We start from the raw sequence: 17,779 nt of genomic DNA on the forward strand, positions 1-17,779 counted from the left end.
TTTGTTCATGAAAATGCATGTTTGCTTTAAAAAGTTTCTCTAAAAAGGTGCTGTACAATTCCCTTGAAATAACAGAGAAATGTCCATTGCATTATTCAAGGTGAGGACTGCTGTTCAATTTACTTGTTAATGGATTTGCAGAAAATAATCTCTGAATGCAGCATAGCAAACTATCATAAGAAAATCACACGCTCACTCTTATCCCCCCCCCCCAAAGTTCCAGACTTTCAGCATCCACTGTTCCTCCAAAAAAAAAAAAAAAAAAGGGTTCTTCACAGTTCTGTTTTGAAGCTGGGGAAGATCAAAGGGGTGGGTGGCCTTCTGCACCAGCCTGAAGCTCTTTGGCCAAGCCATCGGCTCACAATCGATAAGCATGAGTAAGCTACCTTCCGGAGACAACTGGCAAAGAGTTGTGAGCTATCATCATTAGAAGCCAGAGGAGCAGCTTGGACTAATTAGTATAGAGTTACCTTCTCTTAAATCAAAAGTAATCTGAGTCAAGGGCACTCCTACATTGCTCATGATGATAATCCACTTTCATAGATTTGAGAGCATTTTAACATTTTCAAAATCAAATGTATCAATATAGCTGTTACTAGCAAAACAGGAAAAAATGGTTACAAGGATCACCTCTGGGAAAACACATACACGCTTACTTACATTATATATAATGTGTGTGTGTGTATATATATTATAGTAACATTATGTACATTTTATTTCAATAAAGACACTTAAGACAAAACAGCGTAAAGATGCCCAGATGCCCTAGAGATAAATACAATTCAAAGATTCTCATTAAAATGAATCTGTAGCATTTTCCTGCAAGCAAAATATCTTTCTTTAAATAAAAAAAAGTCAGCATTCAGGATAGCAAATGCCTTTTTTTTTCTTTTCACAGAAAATTCACCATAATTCTGTGCTAAATGAATAATGATTTCCCACAAAGCAGGCTTGCTCTACATGCTAACTTTTTAACAGTTCAGTGACACATGTGCTAGCTACATATATAACAGATAATATAGTAAGAAAACACTCAACCTGATGAAAAGTTAAAATCTTCATTAATACATTGGAAAAAGTTGATATAACTCATGCCTTTTAAAATCAAAAAATACAAAAATTAAATGTTTTCCTAAAAAGATTTTCCTTATTTTAAGGACTCATTCAAAAATGAAGCTGCGTGTAATTTGTACAATAAAATTGTACAAGTAAACGGTAATATACATAAAAAATTAATTGACATACTTCTCAATTATCAGTTGTCCACCTTTAATTTCCAATACTGTTCTTTCTTTAACAAGCATACAAAATATCAAACTTCTCTTTAGAAAAAGTGCCATTCTGCAACATCCTTTACATAAAAACAGCCCGAGCCTGTGGCGTGTCTATGCAGTTTAGAGGCAAAGCTTACTAACTTTTACAAATTTTTCCCTTCCATAAAAAGCCTCCCAAAAAGGAGAGTATGCTCCATTAAAAAAATATCAGCCTCTTGTATAACCTGCATTAGAGAGCCAAGGCTTGAAAACCATTTCCATATAATATAGAAAACCACTATGATAGCATATCAGCTGCACTGGCAGCAGAGGAGTGTCCAGGACCACAGGGGCAGACAGGGTGACTATGGCAGGGCTAAGCCACACACACGCTTCAAACTGGCTGGAGCCACCTGCAGGGCAGAGGGCCAAACCGTGTGCGCACAAGAAATTACCTGTCCACAGTACATGCCATCACGATGGTTTAAGTATTCTGCATATTAGTAATTCTTATATCTCTTTTCTAGCCAGTCTCTTGATTTTTTTTAAAAAAAGATTTCCACTACAATAAAATGAATATATATATATATATATATATATATATATATATATATATATATATATATATATATATATATATAAACATAGAATAAAACTAGATGGTTTTTAAAAACAAATATACAATATGCAGGCAGACAAAGCAGGAAAATGGCCATTCAACCGAATAATAAAAATAAAAATGAATAAAACTTGGCTATTCCCAGAAAAATATGAAGTCACCTCAACTAAAAGGAATGCATAATGAAATTCTAAAATTGAATACACATCAAAAGTGTAAAAAGGTTATAAACCTTAACAGGAAAAAAATTACTGGCCATTCCTGTTGAAATGAGAATTTTAAAACACAAAGTGGCTACGAACCCACTTAGAGAGCACCAAACAGAGAGAAAACAAGAGTCCATTTTCAATCTCTGTGATTTCATAAATCCTGTATTTTTATAGGATAAACTGCTGGTGGCAGAAACAGAATTCTTTAAAAACGGCAGGTGTTCTGTACATTAAAAACCAGTGGAGTTGCACTAGATCTAAAGACTCTTCTGTTCTAGCCTACCTACTGTACTGCACATCTTTCCATTTGGCGATATAGGAAGTTCTTCTGTAACCCTTTATTACTGTTGGGCACCAAAGATAAGAAAAGCGAGAAAGGGTACAAAAATGCAAAAATTTCAACAGTAATGGCAATGTTTTTGTTCTAGTCCAAAAAGAAAAAGGATCCTGCATTTTCTTTCCCTTCAGCTTTGACCAGAAATTGAGTTTAATCAGGGGGTAGTAAGTCATGCAAGCGAAATCTGTCTCGTATGTGAGGCCGAACATCTTCATTCTAGAGGTGGGGAGAACAAAACAAAACTTTACCATCTTTCATATATTACAGTAAAGTTAATTTGCAATAATAATCCTGGGATTTCGGAGCGTGGTCAGAAACTACTACTTTTTGTTGCAGAGAAAGAAGAAATGGAGCCAAGAACGGGTCAGAGCCTGTGGAAGGCTGGAAACCCAACTTCTGAACTACTCTCCACAGCTTTTAAAACCCTGCGGTCTTTCTTTTCAATCAATCACCACATTCAAAGAAAACAAGACACGGTGGGGGGGACAGCTGAAATATCTGTGCTAGCTTATGGCTACTGAAATGTTTGCAAGTTCTTATTGAACTTCTATTTAGTGAAGTTAGTCCTTCTGGCAATGAGGAATGTGCACCAGCTTTAATTGTTACCAAATTCAAACTTAGGCCGTCAGAAATGTCGCTTTATTGGTCTCTGTAATCTCATTCTACATAATGGCTAACAAGCACTTGCAGGCCTCTTCCATGCACCAAAGGTTCTTCTGTGGAGACACTTCTGTGAGGTTGCATTATGTAACCTTCAGCTCTAGTCGACATACTTATATTCGGATTAAAATGTGCATTCTAAAAAAATAGAATTCACTCACACATTGAGTATGGACAGGAAATGAGCCATTATAGGTAGTCCTCAACTAACAATTGAGCCCAAAGTTTGTTGCTACGTGAGACAATTGTTAAGTGAATTTTGCCCCATTTTACAGCCTTTCTTGCCACAGCTGTTAAATGAATCACTGCAGTTAGGTTAGTAACACAGTCGTTAAGAGAATCTGGCTTCCCCATTGACTTTGCTTGTCAGAAGGTCACTGCAACCGTCATAAATACGAGTCAGTTGCCAAGTGTCTGAATTCTGGTCATGTGACCCTGGGGATGCTGCAACGGTCGTAAGTGTGAAAAACCGTAAATCACCTTTTCAGTGCTGCTGTAACTTCTAACAGTCACTAAATGGACTGACTGAGGACTGTCTCTACAAACACATCGTCTTGCTTACAAAAAAAACTACAAACACATCATCTTGCTTGACCTTTGATGGAGGACTCACTTGGGTTTAAGAGGCTAGAAGAGTTTTATTCAAAAATATTTTTGGACAGATCAGGGAAGTTGTGTTGCTATAAAAGGGAGTGAACACTTCCTAAAGGAAGCTGTAATGTAATGCAAAGACATCTAAAGGTGTTTCCTAAGTCAAAAACCAGTATCCTGAGTTGTGCTACTTAATCTATGAAGGTTTAAGAAGAAGAAAAAATATATTTAAAGAATACTTACCAGTTCTACAAGTTTTTCCAGAAAAGGAATCAACTTTAGGAGTTCATTGTCATTTTTATCCATGAACCAGCTTTCTATAGGAATCCCATTTGAAAGCTAAATCAGAAAAAAAAGGTAAAATAAGGTGCTACAGTTTCTAGAAAGAGATAAAATCTATTTTTCAGTAATTCCCTCATTAATTCAAGTTTTTAAAAACTCTGCCCACGTGCTCAGAACTTCTTCAAAGTTATAGTAATTGATGAAGGTTCTGGTGAAGCAAATAACACAAAAATCAGTGCACCATGGCCTGCTTTTACTGAGCACACTGAGCCAGCATTGACTCTTCTGTTTTGGAAAAAGTCTGGAAAACTTTAGCTGAGCTGTAGTGGCCTTTTCTGTACCTCTCAATCAACTGCACAGACTGGCTTGAGATATTCTGGCCTATCCCTCTATAGGACAACTGGACAGAGGCAGCAGTCCTCTTCTGACCTCGTGAGCAGGAAAGCCCTTTTTCTGAAATCTGCAGGGATTTATTTAATAGGAGCATTATTCACTTCCAAAATCTGTGTCACGAAGAGTCTGGTTCTTTTAGTCTCCCCTTAGATTCTCATCTTCAGTTTGGGTTTTCTCATCCTTCTTCCCCAAGGTAGAAGGCGGCTCAGGCCGGTGGGCTCAGGTGTTCAAGACAGACATGGCACCGTGAAATGCTTGTGTGCCGTTTGCTCTACCAGAACACCTCTCTTCCTGGGACACGGATGATGCTTTGATTGCACTGAAGTTCATGGTACGGCAGGAGTATGGCTGCATCTATGAGGGGGGCTGCAGCCCAGGGTGGACTGACCCTGAAGTGAAGGCGGGCCGAAAATCACCATGGAATAAGGCATCGCTAGATGCTTTCCACACACACTGCTGCTAAGAGAACAATTTAAAAATGCCTCCAAAGTCAACAGGCACAGAGAATGATTTGAAGGAGGCTTTATTTAGTATTCTAAAGTCTGAAAAATGACCTCCAAGAAATACTCACCTGGTAGGCAAAGGCTTGTGGTGAATTGTCGATGATGATAGTTTTTGAGAGATCTCTACCAAGAATATTTAAATCTTTTATGTAGTTCCCTTGCACACAAACACAATGTTCACGGAAAAGTCGATGTCTATAATTAAGAACACATTTAGGTTGCATACAGACAAGTATAGATAAAGGAAATACTGTAGTCAAAACCCCTTCGTCTATTCTGTGCTTTAAGAACAATCTTCTGGATAACAGAGCTTTGTTATAAAAAAGGAGATTAAAAGAGCCAAGATCAATTCTTTCTCAATTAAATGCAATAGGGCCCTAGCTTAGGGGCTGAAGCAAACCAGTCCTGTCCCGCGTTTGCTGTTTTTTCCTCTTCCGAATACATTCAATATTACACTGAACTAACTTGAAGGTTTATGGGGGACATAAAGCAAAGGGCACATCAGTCAGAATTAACTGCAGTCCACTTATAGAATGGACCTACTCCTAATTATCCTAATGAGGGCTGCTGGGTAGTCTTTGGACAAGCAGGAGCAGGGATCTTAGTCCAATGGCAAACGCTTTAAAGCAGCCAAGCCTTTTCCCAGGCCTGCATAACTTGAAATATTGTATCTGCTGGGAGCAAGGATATTTGGCCAGCCTCCTTGAAGCAATTTCTACAATGTGGAGGGAAAGTAGAAATCAAGAAGAAGAGTATTACAGGATAAAGTTACACTGCAGGGTTTAGTCAGATACCAGTGAAAAGTAATAACTTCAGGTTGAATATTTTTAAGGAGGAAATGTTAAGAGCAGGCCTGTTAATAGCTATTTATCCCCGCTACATATTAGATATTGCTGTGATACTAAAATAGTGTTAAATATACTTATTTTGTTATTCTGGTTAAAATGTAAATAACAGACGACAGCTTTCTATTCAAGCTTACCTGACCAGCTGCTTTTTAGGGTCTAATATATTCAGCAATTTGTCTGCATAGACCTTTTTAGAAGCAGTAAAAAGAATGATCTAAAAGAAAGAAAGGGAGATGCAACTGCCATCCATACCATCAAGAAAAGTAAATAACTTGAGTATCACAAAAAAAAAAAATTCCATTACCTCATAAATTTGGGACATACATTCTAAGAATTCTCTGAAAAATGGTCTTAATCGCACATAAACCTAAAAAGAGAACAAAACAGTAGTTTTAATTATGGAACACAAAGATTTATTTCAAATGGCAGAGACTTCAGAAATTACAGAGTAGGGCACACTGTTTAATATATTAACATTATTGGTTATTTTAATTTTTAATAATCTGTGAAAAAGTAATAGTGACTAGTACATTTGTAGAAAGGCATAGCTATAATAACCTTTAGAGGAAACCTTTTTGCTTTGAACATTCTGTTTATTAGAATAGAAACACAACAGAGATAATCTTTTATAAATGCAAGTTTTTGAGATTTAAGATTCTTTTTCATCAGACAAGTTAGTTCACCCACAAAGACATATCCGACAAGTGAGTTTTAACAGAAACAACATTTTTATGTCCACCAATGCAGAATTCCCAGGAAAAGCTCTTTTTATGTCACTAAACAGAATTTTGCTCAAAACTCAACTGAATTATTTTTGTCTACATTTTCCACCAGAAAGTTACCAGCAAAGACTTAGTTTAAGAGAAATATTATTCTTAGGCATCTGATGTTGAGATCAACATCTTTTTATCAGTATTAATCCTTCATATTAAGCAATAGCTACATACATCTCAGTTACCAACCTTTGCCTTCTCTTTGGCCTTCATAAAAGGTATATTATTATTCTAAAAGGTATATCAGAGAGCAAAAAAAGGGGGGGAGAAGATTCATGATCAAGAATTTTAAGTCATCCCTCTGTTGTTAAGACACGCACATTCAATACTTCCTGGGGAGCATGAAAAAGAGAAAGATCTTATACCACACCCCATTCCTACCTAAACTTACCGGAGGTTATTCCTCAATCGTGCCTTCCTTTCAGGTTACACAGGTTGTAGTGGTGCAATACTTTAGTACTATGATTGATCACTGCTACTATTATTTATATTAAAGGCAAGATGCAGCTAATGAAGTAGCTCAATTACTCAAGACTCCTGCTGAAATAAGTGGATTTGCAACAGGGTGTTTGTGGATTTATTTAAAAATTCTGACATTTCTTCTTCCTGTATTCAACCGTTTTTCAGATTGTCTAAAAATGTTGAAGCTGATGTTTCAAGAGTTAACAAGAATAACAAGCTACTAAGATAAAACAAGTTAAAAAGATATGCTTGGAAGATCTGAACTTGAGCTGGGCCTTTATCAAACCGGATGCAACACCCCGCCAATTCACCCAGGAACAGACCCTCCAGAGGCACCCTCAGTGCTCACTCTGGTCCTAGATGAAAACAAGCCTTGCCCTAAGCACAGGGACTCAGAGACTGGCTTACAGGGAACCGTGCGCAATACGACCCTTTGTCTTGAGCTCCACAATGACAGATTGATTCACAATTGCAGTTCCGAAGAAATGCTTACATTGGAGAAGTGATTAAGAAGCCCCAGATGAAAACGGGTTGGGGGGTTGGAGAGTACATGCCATGAAAAAGGTCTGCACGTATTAAGGAAAAAAGGTGCCAGGAATCAAAGATATGCTTCTAGCAAGATTTAGGATCTATCAAATGCAAATTTTACATTTTTTTATTATTTCAAAATAAGTCATTTTTGTAAATAACCCAGGAAAATAGACACAGTTATTCTGAATAATATATACCACAGGCAAGAGATCCAAATAGGCTACAATAGGAAAAAAGGCATAGTCCAGTTACTGCCCAGAATGAATAACTACATCCTCCAAGTGTACGTAAATGAAGAGGATTCTGACTACTGCCATCATCAGAGAGAAGATAAGAAACCCAAGTGTGTATGTACTTTGGAAGATTTCATGTTATGTTTCAGGATGTTGAAGGATTGTAAATAAAACAAAAGACAAAAGACAAGTTTTAAAATTAGGGTAAAATACCTGGACAAGTGTCCGTTTAAGATGTCTGATGTCATTCTCCAAAGATACTACAGAGGGGTCCAATATCGTGCGAACTACATGGAGGGAAGCTGTTGCTACTCCCAGGTACATCACACAATAGGGACCTGAGAACAACAGCTGGGGTCAGTGCAGCATCTTTGGCAGTTGCTGGAATACACCTCCTTCTCCTCCTCCTTCCCCTGTTCTTCGCTGGCAGAATTATTAAATGCACCGTAGATGAGAGCAAAGAATATGTTGCGAAGCACAACCAATAGCTAACAATCTCGCAGTCTTCGTCAACAAAGCAACTCTTGCCACATAACAGCACCTTACTAGGAATGAAGGAATGGATCTACTTCTAAAAGCAGGTCATTCCCAATGCTGACGTCCCCTTCAGAATGGAGTGCTTAGCTAGCGTGAGCCGGTTTCCACAGGCAAGGAAGAAAACCTAAGTCTGCAGCAGGCTCTTGTTCTATCAAAGAACCATGTGGACTTAGAAGGCCTTTTTCTTCACCTCCTGGCAAGGAGGAAAGCTGCTAAGAGGAATACTTCTAGCTTCCTAATGGTTGATAGTTTTACAATGGAATTATAAGGAAATAGTCGAAGTAGTATGCCACATCTCCTCTAAGTTCTGATGGCTTGCTTAACAATATTTCATAGAAATAACCAATAGCTGCTAAATTAGCAACCTTTTAGGAGATCAAAAAGATATCAGATACATACTGTTTGCCCTTTAATTTCATGGGAGCAATTTCACCTTAACCTGATTTGGATTACCTGGTAAATGACATCCTGGAAAAGGACTGGAAACGTGAGTGCAGCATCTTCCAGTTCATTTAGACTACAGTGGACTAATGTTTCATCCTACGAATAATTTAAAAAATGAATTTAGCAGAGGGGCAGAAAAGAATGTGTTCTCTGAAATAGCCCTATAATTTACAGTTTCCAAAGAGAGAATATCTTTCCCTAAAAAGTGTAGCAAACAATCAAATACGTGTTTCTTACCAAGTCTAGAACTAAAGAGAATTCTGGTGTACTTCTGGTTTTCAATGGAAGAGCAGGTTTCCGATTAAGTTGTTCTTCTGTTAGCGGTGGAACATGTTTGATGAAGTAGTATCTAAAAATGAGTTATATCAGTTTGATCATTAATCAGACAATGAATACTTTACTCTTAAATTATGATAAAGGCACATGTATATTAATAATAATTCTACCCACAGATTTACTAGATGAACCATATACGTTAGTTGGGGAAGAAACTGTTTTTCAGAACTGGAGCTTCTGAAAACATAAGTTAACTATTCCACCTAGCCCAACACTCCTTTTTCTATGGTTCTTCCCTTGTAAAAATTTGGCTCCCCCCCCCCATTTAGGGCTCTTCAAGTATCTGTTTCCTCCTTCTTTGGTTTTACAGAAGGCCAATCTTAGCTACTGTTTTGCCAGCAGGCACCAGCTGAATTCTTTGTCATAAATATTTTTATTTACACACACACACACACACACGTCTGAGTATGAACACATACGGATCAAAGACTTCCCAGTCTTCTTCATAGGTGGCTTCTGCATGAGCTGATGAATAACCACTGTCTGGAGATACTGGTGCTAACAAAACACAAAAGTTCCTCATTAGCTTATAGAAGAAAAGAGAAATTTTCTCTTAACAGTGCAGTTGATCATTTAAAATATTTCTATTTGGTATGAAATGCTTTTGTCTTCCATTTTTCTTAAGAACTATCATCAATATTTTTTAAACTTATAATTTGACTCTTAAAAATAGATATATCTGTATCAAACTCCAAATGGTTAGGAATTTTTGCAAGTGAAAGCCAGGTAAAAATTCACAGGTATGTTGTTACTGACATGATAAAAATTATGTGCAGAGTCAAATATGAATCTTTTTAAACCAAACCTTTAGCAGTTTAAGTGCCTAGTAAAGATGATGGTTACCATCTGTTTTCTTTCACACTTATGTCCTATTGTATTGTGGAATTCTGTTTTGATAGTCATCTGACTTGGCTGGTACAAATGTTCCATTAAGTAAATTAATACAAACCTTAAACAGAAAACAATATTATGAAATTAAATTCTTATTAGCCAGAGTGATGCTGCCCTTGGCTTTGAGGTTTGTGTACATGTGTAGATGAAGCATAATGCATAAGGAAGTTGTTTGTCGGAATACATTCGTGCTCAAGTAAAGCGAGTACGACCACAATTGAGCCCAAAATTTCTGCTGCTAAGTGAGACATCTGTTAAGTGAGTTTTGCCACATACGTTAAGTGAATGCTGCAGTTGTTAACTTAGTGACATGGTTGTTAAGTAAATCTGGTTTTCCCATTGACTTTGCTTATCCGAAGGTTGCAAAAGGAAATCGCATGACTCTGGGATACTGCAGCCATAAGTATGAGTCAATTATCAAGCATCTGAATATAAATCCCTTGACCATGAGGATGCTACAACCATGAGGATGTTTGTTATAAGTGTGAAAAATGATGATGTCACTTTTTTCAGTGTCACTGTAACTTTGAAAGATCACTAAATGAACTGTTGTAAGTCGAGGACTGCCTGTAGATATAAATGACCAGGGTTTCCTAATACCAATGTATTTATCATTTGTTAATCACATCTCTAGACTGCTGAACTCCTAAGGGCTCTAGGCCATTTATAAGATAAAACACTGAAGGAATTCAGTCAGGAAAAACACACGTATGCCCAAATGTTTTCTTTGCTATCAACAGTTTGGGGCTGCCGTGTCTCCTGACTCTCTGGCTGCCCCACGTGCAGTTTGGGGGAGAAGTACAACGCTGGAGCCAGGAGCTGCTCAGAGAAACAAAAATGCTTTCTCCTTACCAGTCAGCGGAGGCAGATCACAGTCAGCCACATCATCCACTTCCTCCAAGACGGTGCTGATGGTCGTTCGGACCTCGGCTGTCTGGCTGGCGTAGGATGCTCCGTTGGCTGAGACAGCAGTGCTGGTAATAATCTCATCCACCTGCTCCATATCAAGCTGCTTCACGATTTCTTCAGCCTCCACAGCTTGGCCTGGAGAATCTGAGCCTGCTGTTCCTGCAATAATGCTCTGGGTTAATGCTAGTGCTCTTAAGGTGAGCATTTGCAGGTACTCTTCTGTGTCTGGATTTAAGATCTAAAAAAGAAACCTAACAGAATATATTCCCGTTTGCCATTTTTCCCAAATAGGAAACAACTATTTCATAATAACAATTTTAGATGCATGTAAGAGCTAAATACAGTTTTGTGCAGTACTTGCCATTTTTATTTGCTGGTGAGAAAAAATTGAAGACAGGAGAAAATATGGTCCCCAATAATGTAGTCCTTGGGGGGCTGCCGCTGGTGGGATTATCATCCAATTTTCCATTCTGCCGGACATGCTGGTTTGCCATTTCATAATTCCCAGCTTCTAGAACAGACGAACAAAAAAGAGCACTGTTTCTAGTGTGATTTTTCCAATATTGGTTGGAAATATAGATGACAAAGTTTCAATTAAATATCAGATTCCTAGATAAGCACAAATGCACTACAGGAATTAAACCTTAGAAAGCCATGCCGGCACACCCACAAGGCTGACACTCTCAGGGCTCATGGTTTCCAAGGCAATGAAGATTCACAATTGGCTAACTCGTAGTCTGAGAAACTCCACTGACTCTGCCATACACAAATCTTTCAGAAACACACAAAATGTTATAATTTAAAAAAGTGAGCTAAAAGCTGCAGCAGAAGTGTTTTTAACTGTAAATTGTTAATTCAGATCATATGATCAGCCTCCGTATGGGAGATGGGTGGTTACTATATTTGATAAATAAAATAAAAGATTTGTAAATATTTGTTAAGAGTTACCCTGAGATAAGAAATGTAGCCAATAAATTTTATATAAACAAACAAACATATAAATATTTATAAATCAATCTGATATTGGTAACTTTTTCTTTTTTAATCACATTGTTATAAATATGCTGCTTATTACATTAGTTTGTGATATGCGATGCCCGTTAATAGGCAATTATAAACTGCAGATAGTAGAAGTGCTTATATAGTTAGCAAAGCAAAAATGCAGCATTCCCTTGCAGGGAAGCCTGTTTTCATGGAAGAGAAAGTTATCCTATTAATTGTGTAAAGAAAATAATGTGGTCATGCATGAGTATTCAATTCTCTTTCTCTGTGCTCTGTGCTTTCTTAGCACTGCTTTCCAATCTGCAAATCTGGCAACATGGTTTAGTTTACATTTTTAAGAGAATTACTTTGCACAATAAAGAAGAAAATGTTTGAAGTAAAACACAAATGCTTCTCTTACTATCAGCAGTCCTGCAGTCGTTCTCTTCTTCTTTGAAACCAGGGTCAAAAGTTTCAATGGCAGAAGAACCAAAGCCCTCCTCTGAACTAATGACTGGAATATTTACAAACCTCCATTCGCAGGACTTTTCCGCTTAACTCGAGAAAACTGTTTGTGAGGCTTTTCTCCTGTTCGAGGAGTGGATGTAATTAAGTTGTCATCTATGTCACGTTCAATTCTACTTCTCTTTGCAGGGTGTTCTTGTTCATCCTTAATTAAAAAAAAAAAAACAACCCACCAAATTATACCTTTGCCTTTACTAGTAAACTCTCCCTGTCCATTTGTACTGCTTTCATGGATGTTAAATTTCCAACATCTATTTTTTTTTCATTCTTTTTATTTCATAGGCTTTTGGCAGAAAATATGTCATAAAAATAAAAAATAACCCACCAAACTTAATTCAAATTTGTATTCTTAAATATTTAGATCATGCTATTTGTTTCAATTTTTTTCACTGCTTTAACATGCCAGAAAGAGAAAAATAAACTCCCAAGCCCATAAAAAACAAACATAACAAAGAAACGTATGTTCTATATAGAAAAATCACTGTCCAATTTTTAAATATCAGCTACATTGATCACCTTTTCTGCTCCACCCATAGAGATAGTTCATAGATGGAAAGTGAATATATATTGTTGATCCTTAATTTTATTCTGGATTCTTCATTGCTTTTTTTATAAAGCATTTTATAAATCTATTTTCTCTCAACTGAAATGAACCTCCCCGCTGTTCCAATGAACTTTTCTTCAAAAATCAGGATAAAGCGCTTGCTCCCGATAGAATTGCAATGCTTATGCACTGCAGGCACGTAATCACGACTGGGAATTCCCCACATTTGACTTCAGTTTCACCAGTGGGTTTCTTTTATTTCTTTTTGTTCCCTCAGCTGGCTTTTAGACTAGCCAAGTATTTACTGCTCTCTTAAAAGGGAAAATTTAGAATTTATACAATTCAATTCAACTGAACTGACTGAGCCAGGCAGGCTTGAGAGCTCCGAAAACAACCAGAGCATCCTGCAGGGGCTAAACAACCCGGATGCATTATACTGATCCCACGAAGGCTACCAACCTATTTCTGGACAAAATGACGATGCTGACACAACAGCCAGTAGACTAAACTATCAGCAGGGCTGCCCGCTGCAGAGGAACTTAAGAAACCAGTATCTCTTCAAAGCTGACCCACTAAGAGACATCAGCCTGGCAAGTACTAGAGTTAGAACATTTTTAACCATACTAGAAATATCTGGAAAATGCTTGCTGTCTTCAGACAGCTCTTTCACGTGTTTCCTGAATAGATTTACAACTGATTTCATTCCAAATGTTTTAATGATTGCTATTTAAATGTTTGCTTTTGTAAGCATCTTGAAAGATATATTATACAGATTAACACAATCATGTCAAAATATAATAGTGATTCCTGAATATTTATTTACCTTTGGGGTACTTCCTTTAATGAACTTTTTAATTGACGATAGTAAGCCAGTTTCATTTTTCTGAAGTTTTCCTCCACCAACAGATATGTTCTCTTCCACCTCTGAGTATTTCCTCTTTACTCTCAATGCACGCTGTGTGTGATTTTGATTTGACTGCTGAGAAGCTTTCCGTGTTCTCAGCCTCATTTTTGATGGTGTCACATGTAAAGCTATGTAAGACAAGAACAGAAAATACAGCAACAAGTCTCCTACTGAAGGCTGTTTCTGCCAAAGGGGGCAATGTCTGCTTACTTTTCTACAGAAGAAAATGTCATATTTCTTAATTTTTTGTTGAATAAATGATTGCAAAGTCATTTTTCTTCAATTACAAGTAGCCCTCAACTTACGATAATTCCCAATATTTCTGTTGCTAAGCAAGGCAGTTGTTAAATGAATTGTGCCCCGTTTTATGACCTTTCTTGCTACAGTTGTTAAGTGAATCACTGCCATTAAGTAACACAATTGTTAAGTGAATGTGGCTTCCCCGCTGACTTTGCAAAAGGTCGCAAAAGGGGACCCTGGAACACTCCAGCCATCATAAACGCAGTCCAGGGGCCTAGCATCCAAATTTTGATCACATGACCATGGGGATGCTGCAATAGTCGCAAGCGTGGAAAAGTCACTTTTTTCAGAGCTGTTGTAACTTTGTTGGGTCACTAAATAAATGGTTGTAAGTGGAGAACTACCTGTATATTATCTTTGCCTTTTATATACTTTGAAGATAAAATATTGATATTTTTGAAAATATTTCTCTTAAAAAAGAGAAAGCAAGTGTACACGGAGTATATTTACTTTTTGACATGACTGGAACTAAGTACATTAATGGAGTGCAACATTACTAAAAAGACTGAGCTAGAATAAGATTTCAGAAACCAGTACCAGTCACTTCTAAATAATAAAACCATATACAAATTAAAATAAAGTGTCCCACAGAGTTTTTCAGAAAAGTTAAGAATTTTTAGCAAAGAACAAAACATCTAAGGAATCAAAGCAATTACCCTGATTAATTGAACTAATTGGTATGCAGTCCAGCAGCCAAGCCTCTAGAAGTACAGGGTACCTTAGGGTACAGAAAGCTAGGCTACAAATGTTTGTAAGAAAGCAAATAAAGCGTGCCCTTGTCTTTTTACACACAACACTCTCAAAGAATAAATCCACATCACCAACCGACCTCCTCAAGGACTTGCTCACCTCTTCTACCCAAACTATGGCAGATGCACATGCAAAGGCGTAGGAGTAAAATAATTGCATGGCAGCTAAAGGGAAAGAGTTGTCATTTTAATTTTGCAGAGCCACTGCCAGTCAGAGCAATAAAGCTGAGGTAAATGATCTAGTAAAACACAGCTTTCTAAGTTTATTTTTTTCTGGGTCTAATTTCCCCCTTGGGGAGAAAAACCTAGTTTTTTCTTGTTCACTGGAGCTTTCCCCCATCTGGGGGCCTCAAAAGGTGTGGCACTATACGTCCTACAGTCTGCAGATACCTTGGCCAGCTATGACAGCCAGCATTTCTGTACTGCAATCTGCAGACTCGGTCACTCCTTTTTGGTGGGTTGCCTTCCTTCATTATAAACCTCCCTCACTTCCCTTGCAGAGGGGACAATCTTCCTTCTGAGCCATCCACTGGGATACTGGGGCACAGCTAACCTGGTCTAGATCCAAGGGAGCACTAATAGAACTCAAGTAAGTTTAGAAGAGAAAGCAGCAGCTTATGCTTTTTTCTATTCAGTTTGACAGCAGGGAGAAAGTACAACAGATTTAGTCAGCCTCTGCCTCTTCCAATGCCCAGAGCACACTGAGAGACTCCCAGTTATCTGGCATACAGAGAGGATATGGTGGTGAGAAGGATTACTCATGGCCACAAATTATGGCCAGCTACCGTGCCAAGTGAAAATTCATAAACCTCTGATGACTACATTTATAAAAACCATTCCTTGAAGCGTTAAGTAATAGCTCGGGAGAAGGTGTAATGCATGCATGTCGCTAAAGCAACATTTAAATTATGCTTACGATGAACAGGAAAGGCAAAACACAGTAGTTATTCCTCCTCTCCCACCCAAAAACATTCATCGCAGTGAGTGGTGTCTCCATTTCTTCAATAGCAGAATAAATAAAAATCACTATTAAACTTCAACAACTAATATGAACTTTAGTAACTTACTTGTAGGACTTTTTAATCTTCGAATCCTTTTATTAACATTAAGTAATTAACCCTTGCAGCACCAGCAGTTTGTGATGTATTATTCCCATTTTACTAATGGAAAAAATGGAAAACAGAGATTAAATTATTTGTCCAGTAAAAGCAAGCAGTAATCAATGAGAAAATAGATTTGAAGCCACCTTAGAACTGTCCTGGACTTATGTACCAATAGAAGCCCTACAAATCTCAAAAGGTAAATCCTCCCTACCCATTTACTCTTTAGTCACCCCATCCCTCTCCTACCTAAGTCTTCACAAAGCCTCAATCATTGCAGTAGCTCTACTTCTCTTCCCTGTTTACTGTTACAGCCTCCTTGCCCATTATTTCTATTGTGCCAAATTTTAAACAGTCAGTTTTTCAGAATGTACTTGTGTATTTAATCAAGTCATGATAGAACCGAACTCGACCATAGAGAAAGCGCTTAAAAACTACGGACTTGGCCGCCGTTTCCCCATCCGGCCGCGAGCGGGTGAAGCGGCCCAAGACAGGCAAACTCTGGCCCGGCTTCCGCTCCGGGGTCTCGGACTCCCCGCCCGCCGAGACGAAGCCCCGGCGCCCCGACTTCACGGGGCCGTCCGCCTCCCCGGCGTTGGCCGTGGGGAACAAAGGCGGCTCCCCGGCCCCAAGGGCTCCTCCCGCCGCCCGGGGGGGGAAGAGCGCGCCTCCGGGGCTCGGCGAGGGCAAACGCTCCGGGCGTTTCGGCGGCTCCTGGCGGGATCGTCCGGCGGAGACTCCCCGCGCGCGGATGACCTTGGGCCGCCGCTTCCGCTCGCCTCGCGGGCCCGGTTGCTAAGGGCCCGCCGGAGCCGACCAGGCGCGGCGGAGGCGGCACTCGCCGGCCCGGCCCGGAGGCGCCCGCCGCGCAAGAGCAACAGGGCGCCCGCGGCGCGCAGCTCGGCCTAGGCCAGCGGGGGCGGGCGGAAGGCCTGCGCGGGAGCCCCGGGCCACGGGCGCGCTGCCCGAGCCCGCCGTTGCCGCCGCCGCCTCCCACGCCGCTCGCGGCGGTTACCTGCGAAGCGCTGAGAGGAAGGTGGGGCAGGCCGGCGCCTCCCCGCCGCCGGAGCCCGGCACCGCGGCGGCAGGGCAGCCCAGGCCCGGCAGGCCTCCCCCGCCGCGCGGGTCGCACCAAGCGCCGCCGCCGCCGCCGCCGGGGCTCGGTCGCGCTCAGCAGCCACAGCAGCGGCCGGTCGCCATGTCCCGCCTACCGACCTGCTGCACCGCGCGGAAGGACCCGGATGCTGGCGGGGGAGGGAAGGCGCGAGCCCAGCGGCCTGCCTGACGCCGCCACTGCGCAGGCGCGCAGGCGGGGCGGGGCGTCCTGGCGGCCGGTGTTCCCGTGCGGGGCTCCGCGCAGGACCGCCGTGGTCGCCTTCGGGGCCGCCTCCGGAGAGCAGCAGGGCCGAGGCCGCGGGGAGCGCCTGGCGGCCGGCGCGAACAACAAAACGCTGCGGCGGCTTCTCTGCGCGAGGGGGCTTCTGCCCTCCGCTCCTGGCCGGGGACGTCGTCCCGGCGACCTCCCGGAGGCAGCCCTCTGCTGCCCGGGTGGGAGGGCGGTGCGGAAGGGCTGGAGAAAGCCGAAGCCCCCCCGGCGACGTTTCCCCAGGAAAGCGGGGCCGAGCCGAGGGGCGCCGCGTCTTGGCCAGGCGCTGCTCCAGCTGTAGGCGTCACCCGCCTTCCGCAAAGCTTCCCGAGGGTTTCCCTGTTAAGGGACGGCCGGGTCTCCCCGTCGGTGAGCCACTCGGGCTGACCCTGGATCCGGCGCCTTTTTTCTGTGCAGAAGCAGGAGCCCCGGGGCACGGCTAAATGCCCAGGGGTCCCGCACCGGCTTCGGCTGCACATGCATGAAGTGTAGCCAGGCA

At 40.7% G+C, this 17,779-nt stretch overlaps 1 protein-coding gene across 1 annotated transcript; it reads right to left on the reverse strand.

The window, feature by feature from the left end:
• Window positions 1-2,404: 2,404 nt before the first annotated feature.
• CTDSPL2 (CTD small phosphatase like 2) lies at window positions 2,405-17,175 on the reverse strand. The gene is made up of 14 exons (XM_039362072.1): window positions 16,930-17,175; window positions 15,882-15,974; window positions 13,685-13,893; window positions 12,324-12,462; window positions 11,173-11,322; window positions 10,755-10,970; window positions 9,431-9,509; window positions 8,913-9,024; window positions 8,685-8,771; window positions 6,000-6,062; window positions 5,830-5,909; window positions 4,916-5,042; window positions 3,913-4,008; window positions 2,405-2,634 (listed from the first exon to the last, which is right to left on the reverse strand). Exons 3-14 carry the CDS (start codon window positions 13,868-13,870, stop codon window positions 2,569-2,571), a joined length of 1,401 nt encoding a protein of 466 aa, XP_039218006.1. The 5' UTR covers window positions 13,871-13,893; window positions 15,882-15,974; window positions 16,930-17,175; the 3' UTR covers window positions 2,405-2,568.
• Window positions 17,176-17,779: the final 604 nt, after the last annotated feature.

Source organism: Crotalus tigris, unplaced genomic scaffold (genome assembly GCF_016545835.1).
Source record: "Crotalus tigris isolate CLP2741 ecotype Arizona unplaced genomic scaffold, ASM1654583v1 scf7180000019364.2947544272:3078424, whole genome shotgun sequence".
Classification (NCBI taxonomy): Eukaryota; Metazoa; Chordata; class Lepidosauria; order Squamata; family Viperidae; genus Crotalus; species Crotalus tigris.